This window comes from Pseudopodoces humilis, chromosome 13 (assembly GCF_049639895.1).
Source record: "Pseudopodoces humilis isolate 2021_Gansu_Grassland_sample_001 chromosome 13, ASM4963989v1, whole genome shotgun sequence".
Lineage (NCBI taxonomy): Eukaryota > Metazoa > Chordata > Aves > Passeriformes > Paridae > Pseudopodoces > Pseudopodoces humilis.
In genome coordinates, this window is record NC_142212.1 from 20,786,683 (window position 1) to 20,803,969 (window position 17,287).

The 17,287-nt window shown below is 53.6% G+C and overlaps 1 protein-coding gene across 3 annotated transcripts in view; it reads right to left on the reverse strand.

The window, feature by feature from the left end:
* Positions 1–2,443, reverse strand: part of PLXND1 (plexin D1) — a 68,727-nt gene extending 66,284 nt beyond the window's left edge. For all 3 annotated transcript variants that reach the window (XM_014251755.2, XM_088061838.1, XM_014251754.2), the window contains exon 1: positions 1,095–2,443. In XM_014251755.2, the coding sequence (XP_014107230.2) occupies positions 1,095–2,435 (1,341 nt within the window). In that variant the 5' untranslated portion in view covers positions 2,436–2,443. The remainder of the gene's footprint in view (positions 1–1,094) is intronic.
* Positions 2,444–17,287: the final 14,844 nt, after the last annotated feature.

The window sequence follows — 17,287 nt, forward strand, 5'->3', positions numbered from 1 at the left end:
ACTGTCTTTCAGTTATGACCAAGCTGTTTGTTCACTTCCCAAGCGCCTCCAGCAGCCCCAGCCCTGATGCTGCCGCTTGACCCGCCCTGGCAGACAGTTCAATCCCGCCCGGGGCTGAGGGGCTGCTCTGCAAGGATGCTGAGCATCAGCCACAGCCAACAAGAACTGCGGGTGCCTTCACATCCTGTAAATAGGATTCCTGATTTCCAGTGAGTCCTCTGAGAGCCGTGACCATGCCAAGATGTCAGGACTGAGCTCCCACTGTTTAACACACCCAGTCTTTGTGGAATTAGCTCCAACTACTAGATTTGCTGGCTGTCAGGCAGCTTGTACTCTGCCACCAGGGAAAAACTGTTCAACTTTGCTAGAGTAGGTCTATGAACCAAGTGCATTAAGACTACATATTTTACCACGGAGTGCAGATGCCACACTAAACACTCTGGTTACCATGGGAAACCTTTCTTTGCCACTGGCATTGCACAGGGAAGCCCAAGCCCAAATGCTCTATCTCGCCTCTGAAATCAAACAGATGTTTTCATGATCTTTGATGGAGCTGAGCTGCGCACTCATCCCAGAGGAAGAGAAAAATGCAGCGTTAAAGCAGCCCTTTTCTCTCTCTTTTTTGTTCCCAAGCATAGTATATTTTTAGTGAAAAGGGAAAAAGGTAACTCTGTCTCGCGCTAACATTGACGGCCACTCAGTAACAAACTGTGACAATGGCAAACTTCTGCCACGAACGCGGGGAGCCAAGGCAGCCCGTGTGCCGTCCCTGGCAGGGCTGTGCTCCGCCAGACGGGACATGGGGCTGGCGATGCCCATAGACATCCGGCCGCGCAGGGCACCCACGAGAAGTGGGGCACCGGAGACAAGGTTAGGGAAAGGATGCTGACCCCGAGCAGGCGGGACGGTCTCCGGGGAAAGCAGGGAGGGCAGCAGGGTGTGCGGCTCAGCTGCCCGCCTGGGGGAAGCAGGGGATGAGCTCCAGCTCCGGAGAGGTGGGGACAGCAGCGACCGCGGGACGGGACACGACGAGATGGGACCGCTGTCCACCGCCGGCTCCCCGAGCCCCGGCAGGTGCCCGCCGCCCGCCGTACCTGTATATTCCTCTTCTCGCAGGCCGGGCCGGTGCCCTGCACCACGCTGTCCAGCACGGTAACCATGCCGGCGGCCGGGCTGACGAAGCAGGAGTTGCGGGCGGCCCGGATCGTCTCCTCGATCTCGGCGAAGCGGAAGACGCAGAGCGCGGACTGTGACCGTCCCCGGCCACCGCCGGCTCCGGCCCGCTCGAAGACGCCGAAGAGCAGCTCCTCGGGGGGCGGCGGGGCCAGGCCCGGGCCGTGAGGAGCGGCGGGGCTGCGCCAAGCTGCCCGCGCCGGGAACACGGAGACGAGGCGGGTGAAGGCGTCGGCGGCGCCGCCGCAGCGCAGCCCCAGCTGGATGTAGGACTCGGTCAGCTTCTTGGTCTCGCCGCTGCCGTTGAGGGTGGCCTCGGCCGGCTCGCCCAGGCAGATGCGGGCCAGCAGGCTGTGCGCCGGGCTCTCCTTGTCGCCCGCGTTGGCCTCACTGTTGAGCGCCAGGTAAGCGTACGGGCGGCGGGCGGGCGGCGCGGCCCCGTGCTGCAAGAACGCGCGGACGAAGCTGAGCTTGTGCCGCGCCTTGTCGCCCTGCTTGATCTTGAGGATGTTGTCGTCGGAGGGGTTGATGTCGAAGGTGAAAAGCTTGGCCAGGTCTCCGCGGGCGTTGAGGGCACGGATAGCGATCTCGGGCGTGTTCTCGAAGCGGTGGTCCTCCAGGCTGCCGTTGCGGGGGAAGAAGGGGCTGCCGAAGCCGGTGTAGGTGGCGGCCACCAGCAGCCGCGCCCCGCCGCCGCCGCCGCGGCGCAGCACCAGCCCCACGGTGGAGGCGTTGGGGTGGTTGGCCGCGACGTTCAGCATGCTCGGGAAGACAGTGACCGAGTCGCTGCCTCCCGGCGGGAAGCGCACGGCCACTGCCGAGATGTTTGCCATGCTGCGCAGCTGGCAGAGGCCCTGGTAGATGGAGCCGCAGACGACAAGGACGCCCTGCTCCGGGTCGGGCTGCAGGATCTTGTTGTAGTTGTTGGTGAGCACCCTGGGGTGCTCACAGGAGGCCTGCGGCAGCTGCGGTGCGTGGCACAGCGGGCTGTCCAGCACCGGCCCCACCGCCGCCTCCGCCTCCAGTGCCAGCTCGCCCCCCGACAGCTGGAACAGCCGATTGACGGCCGCCAGGTAAACGCGGGAGCCCGGGCCGTCCAGCGCAAAGTTGTTGGTGAGGGTGGGCGAGAGGAACTTGCGCTGCACCTCCAGGCCGGCGGCTCGGCCGGGCAGCAGCAGCGGCAGCAGCAGCGGCAGCAGCAGCGGCAGCAGCGCGGGGGGCCGCGGCTCAGCGCCTGTGGCCGGGACCGGAGCCGGAGCCATCCCGCCGCCGCCGCACGGTGCATGTGCCCGTGGCCGGGCGCGGGAGGGGCGGGCGCGGGGCCGCTTCCTGCGGAGGCAGCGCCCGCCGCCGAGCGACGCCCGAGGGAAGTGGCGGCCGCGGCGGGGGGCGGCGGGGGGCGGCGGGGCGACCGGCCGCGCCCCCTCCCTGCCCCCGCCCTCCGCCCGCCCCCGCGCCCGCCCCCGCACCGGTACGCGGCGCGTCCCGGTGCCGCGGGCCCGTCGTGTGCATGCGGTGAAGTTAGCGATGTCTCCCGAGCGGCACCGGGTGGCTCCGGGCGGCTTCGGACAGGGCGTCTCCCCGCCGCGTGAGGGGCTGCTCCGGGCTGTCCCCCTCCTCTCCTCTGCCTCCTTCCCGTTATTCGAACAGGACAGGCTGGGGGTGAAAGCGACGGGGGAGCAAGGACTCTTCCCAGCAGGGAAGCAGCACGGCGAGCCGGAACAGTCCCCCCGAGGCCCCCTCGCAGCCCCCCGCGGCCCGCACATCTCCCCGCAGGACCCGCTCCCCGGGGACCGGGCGGGGACGAGGCCCCACCCCTGGAGCGGCTCTGCCCGCACGGCTCCTCAAAAGCGAAGCACAGACTGGCTGCGCGTTTCCTCTGCCCTCCAACGGGCGCCGCTTTAAACAAGAAAGACCCAAAGAAGTGATTTTCCAAATTACACGCTTGGGATCATGTAGGAGACAGCCCCTGAACCCGATCCCGTGGGATCGCTCCACCTGAGCAGGTTCGCTCCTGCTGCCTTCCTCCCCTGCGGGTGTGTCAACAGACCCCTCGTCGTGACGGGACACGTCCGAGACTGAGGAGCGCTCCTGGACGAGGCTGTACGGAGGGCAGGCTCCATCCCGGGGTGGGGGCAAACGGGCCCCCTCATCCTGCAGCAGATTCTTTGTTTGCCCGTGTATCTCACGTCTCTGCAGGCAACATGAAACAGCCCTGAGCAATTACCCAGCCCATTACCCGGTTGGCCTCCTGCCGCAATATCGTGGCACAGGACACAGCCGTGGGTCACCCAGGGGCTTGACCCCTTGGGCAGCACACCGGGGTCCCATGCAGGAGGGGACACGGGTGTGCTGCTGTGCATGGCAAATACCAAGGTCATAACACGCTCAGCTCTACGTGCATGCTTCAAGCTGGAGCATTGGCAAGGCAGAGCTAACAGAGGAGTGGCTGTGGGATGTGGGTGCAGCATCCTTGCCTCCAGCCTGGGTTTCCACCAAGAGCAGAGATCTGGCTGGAGCACCCGTGCACTGGAGGAAAGGCAGCACTTGGTCTCATGGTGCAGCTGCAGCAGTTGTACCAGCATAACACTGAGGGTTGAGCACGGAGGCATCGCACCATCCACAAATAGCTAGCAGCCTTTAAAACAAGGGTGGGAAATGGAGGCTGCTGTTTGGTGACAGCTGCCTGGAAATGCTGCAGAGGTGAGCCCTGGAAGGCTGTCCTCCCTCTCCCCAGGCTGCGCCTTAGGTCCCTGCCCATTCTTGTGGCAGGGAACTTTAGTTATACAAAACATGTTAGTGAGGCTGATGGGGATTCTGAGCGACTTCTGTTCTGGAGAGAAAAATCCTCTGTTGTTGTCTAATCTCATTTCTACACCTGCCAATTTTCCTTTCCCCTTCCTGTCTCCTCACCCTCTTCAGAGCACTAATTAATACACAACTGCCTTGGCCATGCCATGTCCACTGAAAATCTGCATTGAATTAAATGCTGTGCTTTCTTGCTATCTACCTCATTGTCTCTGTTAATCATATTCTTAATTAAGAATTATTAGCTGTTTTTAAATGTGGGACTCCCAGTTGTTAGTGGCTTTTTTTTTTTCTTGAACTACAAGTTAGCAATTTTTAAATGTGATCATGTCTTTAATTGCATAGAAATAAACCCCCATGATCCCAAACCTTTAATCTGCCTATTTTAGGATTTCTTATGGCTGCTTACCCTGATAGCAGAGCATCTTCCATGTGAAATCAGCCTTTCAAGGCATATCAAATTAGGTTCCAGATTACAGTGAATTAAAAAAAAAAAAAATAGGCCAAAGAACATTGAAAAATGTGTGACTTACCCAAAGGTATCCAGTACTGGCTCTGTCAGAAAAAATTCTCCAGGAACTCTGACTCCTATTGCCTATGCCAAGCATTTGTCTACACTGATACAATTATAGACAAAATATTTGTGGTATTGAAGGATTATTTAACAAAGATTTTATTGCTATTGTTGTTAGGAAACAATTTTCTGGTAAGATGTTTTGAGGGGAATATTTTCCAGAAATGATTTCCCATTCCTATTATCTGGGCGGTTATAAGCTTCAGTGATTATTTCAGGATAATGCTCCTAATGGAGTAGAAGAGGTTTTTAAATCTCTCATACACAGATCTCACCATTATTTTTTGTTCAGGAAGAGAAAAAGGTCAAAATTCAACCACAAGCCTCTTGCCACAGAGCATCACCCAGTGACAAACTCCCTTCCTCTTTGAGTCCTGTGCAGGTTTGAGGATACCGATCTCTCAGCTGGGGCAGGGGGAGAGGGGCTGTGCCCACAAGAACTCAAAACTGCTTTAATTATTGATAAATACATTTACACAGGAACACTTTCCCTTTAGGGGAAACATGAGTTACTCATGCAATTACTCAGGTTATATTGACTCAACACTGTCGAACCCCTGGATTTCATCCCTTTAATACAGAGAGTATAAACATCTATTTGTTTAGTGGGGGTTATCTGTCATGTAGCCGTGGGGTCCCCAGTGGATCTGGGAAGGATGTCCATCCGTGCAGCCAGAGCTGGCCAGGTTTGCCTCGGCAGCTCTTGGCCCAGCACCAGCAGCCCAGAGCAGGGTGGAGCAGAGGTGCTGCTCACCAGGCAGACATGCAGGACCACTGGGACCACTGGCAGGGACCCCCAGGGACCTGGGAGAAGAGCAACGTGCTTCATGTCTTTGTGTCTAGCACTGCGTGCCTCGGGAAGGCCTGGTCAGGCAGCACATGCTGGCACGCAGGGCAGCTGCCCCTCCTCTGCCCCACAGGGCCCAGCAGAGAAAAGCCCAGGCTGTGCCCACTGGCACAGGGCACCCTGGCAGAGCTGATGTGGGAGAGCCCTGGCAGTGCAGTGGATCAGAAAGTGCTTCTGCTCTGACTCAGGCGTCCAGTCCCCCTTTCCCTCATTTCCTTTTCTCCCCGCCTTTCAGTGTGCAATTTGGGACATTTCTATACGATTGCAGAGCAGGTTGGCAGCCGACCACTAGGTGAATTCACAAACACTTACAGACATGTTTTGAATCTCTTTAGTTGCTTGCTTTCCTCCTCAGAAACCTGTACGGATGGAAAATGGCCACTGGATAGCTGCATTGCATCAGAGCAAGGGTCCAGTCCCTATCTTCTCCCCATCCTGTCAGAGGCCACGAGCAGTTATCCAACAGAAGAAGGTAACAGGTAGGAGAAAGTGGAGTGGTCCCCTTGGTCTCCACTGTCCCAGCCCAGAGATGGCCAGAACAAGGCTATCCCTGAAGCAGCAGTTCTCAACAAAGAGAAATTCACCAGGGAAACACAAGGCAAGATGAGGAGGAGCCGAGGAGCACTTGGACACAGAGAAATCCTTGCGTAAAGCAGAGCTCTTCCGTGATCACCACACTTACAGATTCTCTCCAGCCATGCCTGTTGCCCTGCGCTGATGCTGTCAGTTGTTTGTCTCCTGACTCATCAGGCTGGATATCAGCAAGTGCTCACTCAGGCACTTCAGGGCACTCAGAAATAGCAGTGGGCTTGGAAATAGACTGATTAACAATCCTCGGTGTATTTTTCGATGAGCATGGACCGAGACCCCATTTTATTGTTATTAATCTGTATTGCAGGCACTGCTCATGGATGAGGCCAGACTGTCATTACTGTTTTTACTAATGATTTAGCACCCTGGGAGTCTGCTAGGTGCTTAGCAGAAAGACTAAGGGAAGGTCACTTCCCCAGCGTCCTTTAATCTAAACACATGCTCCGGTGTGGTCCCAGACTCCGCTGCAGACGGCTGTAACAGGAACTGCAGGACCACAGCACGCTCTGCTGCCACCATGCTGCTGGCCTCCAGCCCTGTCTGAGCAAGGGTGAGAGGGATTTACGGGGACCTCAGCCACTTTCTGAGTAAAACCAGCCTTTTTTTCCTTGAGCCTCTTTGTTTTCAAAGATGAGCCTTTCCCAGTGTAATATAGAGCCTTGCTCTCCTCAGAATGTGTAATGCAGTCATAACCTTGTCTGCAGCGTGCAGCCAGCTGACGTGTTCACCATGAGGGATTTGCCTCCTGAGAGGAGCTGTGCAGACAGAGATTGTGAGCACAAAAAGGTTTCTTTCTGGGTTAATGACATTTGGTGATGGTGAAAGTTCACACACACAGTAATGCCAGGACTCTCTGGACTGGGAGGTTTATCACAAGGCAGTAAAGACATGTCTTTGGTAGCCTGTGCTGGGTTTGTCCTTGGCCTTATGGGTGGACAGAAGCTTTCACCACTTGGGCCCTCATTGGATGCAAGAGCAGCAGGTTTTCCAGTTTTCCCCAGACCTCCTTGGTGACCCGTTGCTTTTATTTTCCTTAGAGGCTTAGGTGGGACTCAGCACTCACTTATCCCAGCTTCACACTGGTCAGGGCTGGAGATGTGGCTCGTGAGTTCAAATGCAGCTCCAGTTCTGGCCCATGGGAATCACCACCTGTGCGTAGGTGGTGGCCAGGGGAAGCTCAGGCCCTTCCACCCCGGTTACACCGACATCTCTCGTCCATAGCTGGCTCCTGTCAGCATGGGCATTGCAGGCAGGCACGGGTGCAGGTGTGCGTGGTAGAGTAGGGCCCTGGGTCCAGCCAGCACCAGCCTCAGAGAGTTTCTCTAGGTAGCAATGTTTTTCACACCCTTTTTCCTGGGCTGGCCGAGCTGGGCTCATTAAGCCCTCCAGAGCTGTGGGGCAGTGCCCACAGCATTATGGCACAACAGGGGCCATCCAAGCCATGCAAGTCCCATCTGTGCCAGGCCCTGCGTGTTCTGACTGCCTGCCAGCCACGTAGGATGCAGGACTTGGCTCCCAGCAAAGGAAGCAAATTCAACATAAAGCAGAGCATCCCCTCTTGGGATTCCCAGCAGGGGCCATGCTGATTGCTCAAAACAAAGCTTGGCTGCCTTGGAAGGGAGCCTGACTCCTACCCCAGGGTCCACACATGGAAGCCCCAGCTGACCCACACAGCAAAAGCCTTGCAACAACAACCAGCAAGGCTGATCCTACCAGCTTTGTTCAAACATCCTCTTCCAAAGCCTGGAGGAAGTTTTCCTTATGAAGTCAAGCAGGATCGTGCTGCATGCTCTGCAATGTGCTAACTTCCCCGTGAGCAGTTGCTCAATACATGTGTAAGTAGACAGGCCACCACTACTCGTTAACCAAAACAAATGGGAAAAGGGGAAAGCTTACAACACAACAATTGCTTTCAATTAGATGATATATCTATTGCCAAAATATGTCAATGGGATTCGACAGACTACATTTTTAACTGTGTACTACTGAAGAACAGGCTGCATTAAATGAAGCCTAAACTAAACAGGAATTTAATCCCCTTCCCTCACTTCCCACAGCATAATCATCAGGCTGTAAATATATTATTACAGCCCATAGTACCCTTGTTAATTCCAACCAATTTGACTTACCTCAGTGGCTTCAATGTTATTCTCTCCCATTTTCACTGAGCTTATTGAGCCTTCAGTATTGATGCTTGTTTTGTGCTTTGAAGTGAAAGGGGTAAATGTGGTTAATTGTACATTTATTGTTTGTTTTGTATGGCTTAATACAATCCTAAACATTTTGGTTAACATTTCATGTTGCTTTAAAAGGTATACCATGTTGCACTGAGCTGGCTTGTTTGTTTTTTGGATATGTTGTATGCAGACAGTGTGATTTCATTCTCAACATTTCCCTGGTGATCCGTACAGTTTGAAAGGCTTCCACACTGCTCCGGTACAGGAAACACATTCATTAATCTTAGAGATAAGTCAAAAGTCACACACACATAAGTGTATAAAAATGACCTGTGCATGCGTACACATTTAAAGTGTCAGCAAGTCCCATGCTGGACTTGGTTGCACTTTGAATTTTGTAGCACAGGAGGAGAGTTCTCAGACAGTTCAGAGTGAACGGATTCACAAATTATTTCACCAAGCTCTTTGCTAAGCAGTTCTGTAACCACCTCTGGCAGGGACACAGAACATGGCCCATGGCAAGCTGCATCTTTGTTCTAGATTGTTCCTGGGACTGAAAAAGGATGTGCATGTGGTTCCCAACATCTCTGGCTGTTCCGGGGCTCTCAGTCAGACACCTACATGGGTCAGGCACCAATTCTGCTTTGCAAAACTTGAACCACAGTGGTAGGCCCTGGCCTTGCTCCTCTCTTACTTGCTGGAAACTTGCAGAGTAAGCACGGCAGATAGAGTGCAGGATCTGGCCACGGGGCTTCCGATGCTGAAGGTTGAATAAATATTAGTGGTTAAACTAGTAGTTAACCCACCAGTTGAAATAACCAATAAATTCTGTGTTTGTCTTGCAGTTGATGCAAATGAGAGTTGATTGTAAACATCTTATGCCTAAATTATACCTTAGAGAATCCCAGTGACACAGTTGGCCTGGCCTGAATTATTTCAGTGTGAACAAGGCAGACGAGAGTAATTGTCCAACTCCTTTGACTTGCTGGCTTATGCCCTTGCTTGGAAACTCTTGCAGCTGGGCATTAATGCAAGTTCTGGAATGTAGATGCACCTCTGCTCCAGCTCTGGCACTATCAACAAACCTGTTCTCCTTTCATTCCTTTTAAGATAGAAAGAGGTGGGGTTGTTTAAGAATGGGAAGAGCCTGATTGTGGTCTTTATTTCAAAAGAATATTACATTCCAGCTCCAGTATGGGCATTAAGAAACTGGTAGCCAACGCTTTTGTTGCTGTGCTTGGTCTCACACTTAATCAGCTTCAGATCTAACAGCTCTGATCCCATGCAAGAGACGGGGAACAACAGCATGTAAAAATGTATCCGTTTCCATGTGCGGCTGTACTTGTCACATGAAACTTTGCATCTGTTTCACCCTGAGACCTAATGAGACCAGCTCCTGGCTGGAGCTTTTTTTGTTCCAGAATTGGACAAAAAAAAAAAAAAAAAAAAAAAAAAAAGTGACCAAGGTCTACTTCCTCCCTAAGGGGCCATCTCTTCCTTCTCTTCGTGCGTGCATCCTCCACAGCAGTCTTTGGAGGAAGGGGGGAGGGAAGCATCCCAGAAACCAACAGAAGTGTGAATGGACTCAGGAAATACAAAGTAACCGAGGAAGTTGGTCCCAGCAGAGCTTCGGGCAGCAGTCCATGTCTAGGGCATGAGGTGAAGCCGGCACCGAACCCTGGAGCGTTCCCGTTCACACTGCCAGGAGCTGGGCTCGCTCAAACAGCAGGTCTGGGTGCCGTGGGGGAGCCAGAATTTGGAAGAAGCAAAAGCCTTTGTGGCAGCTCCAGCTCATTCTCACATATGTTGTTTACCAGGGCTGCAGCTCGCTGCTGTGGGGAGCTGCTTGTGGCGAGGCCAGATTAACAGTTTGTTGGGCAGAGCCGAGGGACTGGCTGGACCAGGAGGAGACGGATTTCGGATTTCATTTCTCAGCCCTGATGTGCCGGGTGCCCCCAGAGCCACAAACCAGGTCCAGTGGCCACACAGGTCCCTGGCTCTGGGCACACCCGGAGAGGAGAGGCTGCCTGCTGAGGGGGAGCACTAGGAAAAGGCGTTTGGATTGTACCTTCATGCTCAGTGCCCCTCTCTAGGGAACAGCTGTCTCTTAAGATGTCTAATGATACCACTCCATTCAAGAAAACAAGTAATTCTTTCATTTCAGGAGACCTTATTGTGAGCTTAAAGCTAAAACATGCAAACAAACACTTTTCTGATTTGAGAAAGGAAGAGACCAGGGCATTCATTTTCCAGCATCACAAGGTGGGACCCTTTCCACTTAGGAAAAAACAAATCTCTCCCTCCTTATCTTTTTCTTTGCTGCAGATTCATTGACTAATGATTTCTTACCAGCTGTAACATTCGTCAGCCTTGTAAAAGTCTACTTGCCCGCAGTAATTCTTTTGGTGGGTGAATAATTTTTCTCCATGGAGGGGCTTATGTTTGGTTTATGTTTTTGCTGCTTAGCATAACATGCAGTGGGCTACATGTTTTGTGTAATTCTGTACTTTACCTAAGTGTTGAGGGAATTCAGTCAGGACTGGGTAATTTCATTTTTATTGTCCTTAACAGCAACTAAATAAGTAAATACAAAATAAAGAAAAACTCAAATTATTAACTGAATCTTTGATTTTTCTCAAGATTACCCCAATAAAGGATGCAGGAGACAATGGGATGGCCAGGATGGGAAATTTCCATGGCAGATTTTCAGGTGTTTCCTAAAATGTTTTCCATTAAGTGTCTCTAGAGGTCCAGTATTTGTGTAATTATCTGACTTGAAAGAAAAGTCTTGACTTTTCTTTCATTCTTTGATTTCGCTCCTTCATCTAATGGCTCCTTAAGACTCTGAAGCCACATTTTTCTTTACAGAACACAAGAAACAGCATCCCTTGTTTTCACACTTCAGAGAGGAGACAAAAGAGACCTTTTGGCAAAATGTCAGATTGTGTGACTGATAACACCCCCCATCATTACAGACTATGACTTGTGGCCACGTTAGAAGTGAAAACAAAACACATACATTTTATATTAGCCACTTCATCCTATTAAATTAGGACTAATCATTAGCTGGTGGAGAGAGAAAATAATTTCCATCAAGAACCCCGGGGTGGGAGTATGGTGGAGAAGAAGGGGTAGCATCTGACATTCCCCCTCCACCCTCCCCCAGTTTTCCAGCATTTTCCCTCCAGAGATGCTGGTGTGAAACCAGCTCACATGACAAATTAAAGTGATTCATAACCCAGCTGCAGTCCCTGCTGACAAGCCCCATTGCAGAGCAATCATGCAGATTTTATGTACCCAGAGCCCAGGGAAGGGCCTGGGTCATGGCACACACCACACTTCAGAGCAGTCTGACACAACTTGGCTGAATTAATCCACAGCACATGAAGGCCGAATGGCTTTCACTTGACAGCAGTTAATAATGTGGTTTTAGAAGGGATATTTTTTCTGCTGAATTGAATTTTCAAGACATCACCCTGCATCTTCAGCCCTTATCATTTTTCTAATTTTTTTTTTTTTTGGCTCTCCTGTCAGTCTTTAAACACACAAACCACGATTACATGGATAAGCCTGCAGTGTGGTTCATTCTGGCAGTGGCTTATCAATCACAGTTAATTTACTTGGGGATCCATAAACTCGACAATTCAGCTGTGATTCTCTTGTCACCACAATAAAGTTAGAAGCCACTCAGGGCCCATTTGAGAGATGCAACTGCAGCCCCAGGTAGGCACCACGGCAAGTGGAGGATGGCAGAACAGCAAATCCTTCCCCATTCCGAGCACGGGGGAGCAGCACTGGTGGCCCCACACTGGCAGAGCCTTTACACATGCCAGGTCCAGGGCCCATCCAGGGATCACCTGAGGAGCAGAAGCAGACAGGTCCATTAAGCACATGCTGCTGAGTAACGGAGACCTGGCTGTCCCACACAGTGACCAGCCACCACAAGAGCCACAGGATAGAAAGGCTGTGTGCCTCGACCCTTAGGGAACGATTGTGGAAAGATTGAGGCCTGGCCCAGACCTGCTAGTTTAAGTTTTATCCAACACGGGATACTGGTGCTCAGACCACAGGAAGGTCTCAGCTGTGGGGAACACCTTGTCTACACCTCAATCATCCATGTACTGCTGACTGTGTGATGGTTGCTCTGGGAAGACCCCTGAGAAAGAGATATTTAGAGGTGTTTCCACTGATGCCTCTGATGAGAGAGAGAAGCTGGAGCAAAAATGCAGAGCAGAAAAATGAGGGATTTCAGAATCATGACCCAGGCTGATTTCAATGCTGAAGTAGATGGAAGGAACGGAGCTGGGATCTGCTCCCATCAGATGGAAATAAGTTGGACTATTTCCCAGGCAGATTGGCCCCAGCTGGAAAAGAGAAAGAAGGCAAAAAGGGAAGATGGTTCAAGTAGGAGAGCAGAAGCTCTGATATACTGGACATTTTCAAGAAAGTCAGATCAGATATATTATCAAATCAACAGCATTAGATTCAGCTGGCAGTATCCTGGGAGCCAAGAGACAAAGCTTTTCAAAGCTGATAGTAATTCAAGGTGGAAAAGCAACCAGGCTTTGTGATTTTTATTTCTTTTCTGACCATGACAAAAACTGATCTACCCCTCGTGGGACAGAGGGGGTGCACTGGATGGTGGCAGGTGCTCCAACATCTCTCCCAGCCCTTCAAGAGACCTTAGGCAATGCCATCAGAGACCTTGTCATTTCACCTCCCCATGCCTGGCTGGAGGAGGACTGGCGTCCCAGGCTTCTTGGCAGGAACCCTGGATATTAATTAACACATTCTTAGCCAGAGCTCCAAGCATGTGTTAGAAACCTGGTGAAAATCTCCAGCCCTTCACAGAACCTCCCCTGAAAGAGCAGAGATGAGTTGTCATGACCTGTATGTTGTGACAACTACCTGCACAGTCAGAAATTCTCTGGGGTTCCAGATGCTCCAGGCTAAAACAAACCAAACCTGGGCAAGAGCCCACAAGCTGAAAGCCAGCAACAAACAAACCAAACCAAATCACTGATTAGTGTTGGCTTGCTGCTCCTCAGGAGGCCGTGGGGAGAACAGTGATCAGGGGAGCACCGGCATGTCCTGAACCTCAGCCTGTGTCGGTGACCCGAGGAGTTACTGAGACTGCTGGTGCTGAAGGAAACGGAGCAAAGTACAGCAGCCCCTGCTTTGCCAGCCTACAGGATGGGAGTGCACAGAAGGACATCCTTCAGCACTCCCAGTGGCACAGCGGTGGGAAAGGAAGTGAGTCAGGGCTGGAGCCGGCTATCAGAGAAGCAAAACCAGCCCCCTTAAAAACCACGGTCTGATCTCAGACAGGAGGGATGGCCACAGGCAGTGGAAACAGGAAGCACGGCAAGAAAAGCCAGCCAGTTCCCGCTCTATTCTGCCCCCTCTCCCTGCCCAAAGCCTGCACCAGACCTCCCACCTCTGGTAGAAAATGGGAGTTCATCCAGTGGGGTCTTGAAGTGCTGCTGCCGGTGGAGCAGGCAGTGAGTCTTAGGGCCCCTCACTGGCCATCAGAACTTTCTTGGTGCTTAGTCTATGCCTGCAGCCTGGATGTGGCCTGATGTCACTGTGAGGAGGTACTTGGGGCTATCTACCACACACCTCCACTGGCTCCCTGAGCTGCTGGTGCCTCATGCAGCACTGGGGCCTCAGGGGGCTGCTGGCTGCCTTGGCTACGCAGGGGTACTCTGGACTGACCTCATCCCACCCTGTCCCTGGTCCCAGTGCAGGGAGATGCCTCAGCAAGGGGAAAGCCCAGTGTGATGCCTCTGGTCTGAGTGGTGCAGCCAGGAGTATCACCACAGTCCTGGCTGGCCTTGGCTGTCTCTGAGCCTGTGACCTTTCTCAATGCCTACATCTCAGAAGGAGGCAGTGGTTCACCACCAGCTGAGCCTTGCCTTGCCCCTGATGAGAGCTGCAGGGACAGCAGATATCCCCATCACCCTGATGGGAGCTGCAAGGACAGCAGATACTCCATGCACATGCTCCGAGGGGAATCTCAAAAATAGAAGGCAACAGAGTGTGGATCAGCTCTGCCAAGTGCCACAGCCACAATCAAACCAGCATGAGGTGTGAGCCAAGCCAGCTGGGAGGGGTTTCACCCACCCACTTTCCCCTAGATGCTGGTTGTCACGTGAGGAGTCCTTCAGCACCTCTGTACTGAGCTTGGGCTTGATGCTTGCATGACTCTGCTCCAACCACCCCAAGGTGGCCTCTGGGGAGGTCCCCAAGGTGCAGGCACCTGCTGCCTTGCTGCCTGCTGCTGCTTTGGGGCTGTGGGCACTGGTGAGCTCTGCACTAGTGCAGGAATTCAGCGTCAGGGAAAGAAAATTGAGCATAATTAAATACAAGCCCTTTGTAGCCCAGATAGTAGCAATCCGTCTACTCTACTGCCATTATCACTCCTGCTCACTGGTACATCCATGTGTAAAGCACAATTAGGTAAGCCTGGCAAGGGCAAATTATCTTGACCTACAAACTGCCTTGTGCATGTTTCTGTATCAGGCAGGGGGACCAGGCAAGGTCAGCTTCACTGCTCCTTTGCACACAGCTGGTGCTTATCAGTCGGTAGAGAGAAAAAGCCGAGGCTATCCCCGTGTATGAGCCCTCCAGTGCCGCTGGCTCCAGGCTCCCTGCAAACACCCGCGGCAGGAATGGCTGCACTGCTCCCACACTGACTGTGAGAGCCGTCTGTGCCCGCAGCCCGGCCCCCTGTGCCCTCACACACCACCGAGCCACCAAGTCCCAGCCCCAGGCTCGTCTCTGCTCTGCGGGTAACCCACTGTGGGGATGAGTTTTCCCCGCAGAAGGACCCGACTTGTTTGGGGTCAGATGGGACACACCAGCTCACTCACCTTTTACATTCCTTGAGTTCCTGCACGGGGTTCCACAAGCAGCTCCCGCAACTGTCCCTACACCAGAGCAAAACAGAGTATTATCTTGGACAGCAGAACCTCCTATTTCTTTCTGTTGATGGGGAGAGGGGGAAGGATTTCAGCAGCTCAATTAAAAGGCCTTTCCCAGCCAGCTCCCTGCATTTCCCAATTCACAGTTGTGCCCTGTCCTCACTGCCCTTGCTCTGCAGCCTCCTCATTTTCAGATGGGGACACACCTTGCCCCCAGTAATAATTGATGTAGGTAACACCTGGAAAAAGGTGCAGCTCTTGGCAACTCCTCAGAGGGGGATGTGGCACAAGATTGATGGGCATTTTGCTAATAGGAGAGAACATCTTCAGGCTGAACCTCTGCAGGTTTATCTTGCTCTAGAGATGCAGGCAGCTTGTCCTTGCCAGTTCTGTTTGCACTACCATGTGCTTACTGAGCTGGCATGTCTGCCACCTCCAGTCTCCATCACTCTGCAGTGCTGCCACTGCAGGGGTCCCTCCTCCCCAGCCTGCATCAGAAAATGGGGAATTTATCAATGTAGCCACCATTCCTATGTTAGCTCTGTTCTGTTCTCAAAGAACCTCAAAATCTCATATGATTTTTCAAATTATTTTTCTCTGAAGAGGCTACCCTACATCCAAAAAAAGTTCCTTTATGTGTGAGCTCTGTAGGTGGGGATACCACTCCAATAGAGCAGGGCTGAGACTGGTCCTTGGGGAGCCTTGATCAGTATGGTTTCCCCTATGTTCCTGGGACAAGCCAGCAAGCAGGGCAGCATGTTGTCTGGGAGTGGGAGCCAGAGGAAACACCAAGCCTCTAGAGCCAGAACTGTCAGCAAAGACACCACAATGGGAAAGGGAACAGGACAAGCAGCAGCAGGAGATCAGGCCTGAGTGCCCAGCAGAGCTGCAGTGGATGAAGCAGAGAGGAGCTTGTCAGCAAATCTTTGTAGACTCCAGCCTGACTTTAAGGAGAGGAAAGGTTCAATTCAGACAAATGACTGATTTTCACTGTAATCACAGACCCAGCCATGCTCAACAATGGAAGCAGAGCATTCAGCCTTATGTGACTGCTAGTTTGAGAGCAATCAAGCACGTCCCAGGAACAATTACCCCTCAGAATGGCTCCCTCCAGAGCATGGAGCAATGAGGCATTGCAGAGCTGCAGCCCGTGTCTTCACATTCCCTTTCCATGTGGACAACGGAGCTGAGAGCAGTCCTGGCTGCTCTGTGCAGGATAGGGAGAGGGACTGCAAAGCCTGAGCAGGGAGAGGCTCTTCCTCATCTGAGCCAACACAATACAGGGCTGGATCTGAGCAGTAACAACCACTGAGTAACTGCTGTAGTGATGCTGAACCATGGGGGAGAGGGGTCCTGCCCAGCAGAACCAGCGTTCTGTTCAGGACTTTGATGTGCTGCTGCAGTTGCTGCCCCTGGCCCAGCGATGGAGCGGTCGGGACGTTTGCATGGCAGAGCTATTTGTACGTCGGGGATCTCCCGGAGCCCGGGGCAGCCTCGGAGAGGTGTTTGTATGACCGAGCAGGTCCGGGTCTCCACTTCTCCTGCCGCTGCACAACGCTGCTCCGGGATGCAGCAGCGCTGACCAAGGAGTCAGTGGCAGGGCGGGAGGGCTCCGGCAGTGCCCGCAAGCGGGCGGGCAGAGCTGTGCCAGCGGCCCCGCTCCCGGTGCCCGCTCCCGGTGCCCGGTCCCGCGGGCTCAGGTGCGGCCCCGCTCCCGGTGCCCGGTCCCGCGGGCTCAGGTGCGGCCCCGCTCCCGGTGCCCGGTCCCGCGGGCTCAGGTGCGGCCCCGCTCCCGGTGCCCGGTCCCGCGGGCTCAGGTGCGGCCCCGCTCCCGGTGCCCGGTCCCGCGGGCTCAGTGCGGCCCGGCCGTGAGGGGACGGCCCGGGGGTGCGGCCGGGGCTCCGCCCGCGCTGCCCGGACGTGGCCGCCAGGGGTCGCCTGAGACCGCGGGCGGCGCGCACGCGCAGTGCCAGGTACCGCCGCCAGGAGGCGCCAAACCGAGGCGGTCGCGAGTCCCCTCAGGGCGCGGCAGGACCCCCGCGGGTCACTCGGATCGGAGCCGTCGGAGCCGCCAGGGCCTCTCCGTTAATTCCGAGATCAAAAGGTGAACTCTCCGAGATCATCAGCCGGTCCAGATCCCATCCCTATAACTTCGCAGCAGCATCGCCCCAGTGCCGCGCAGACGGTCCCGCTC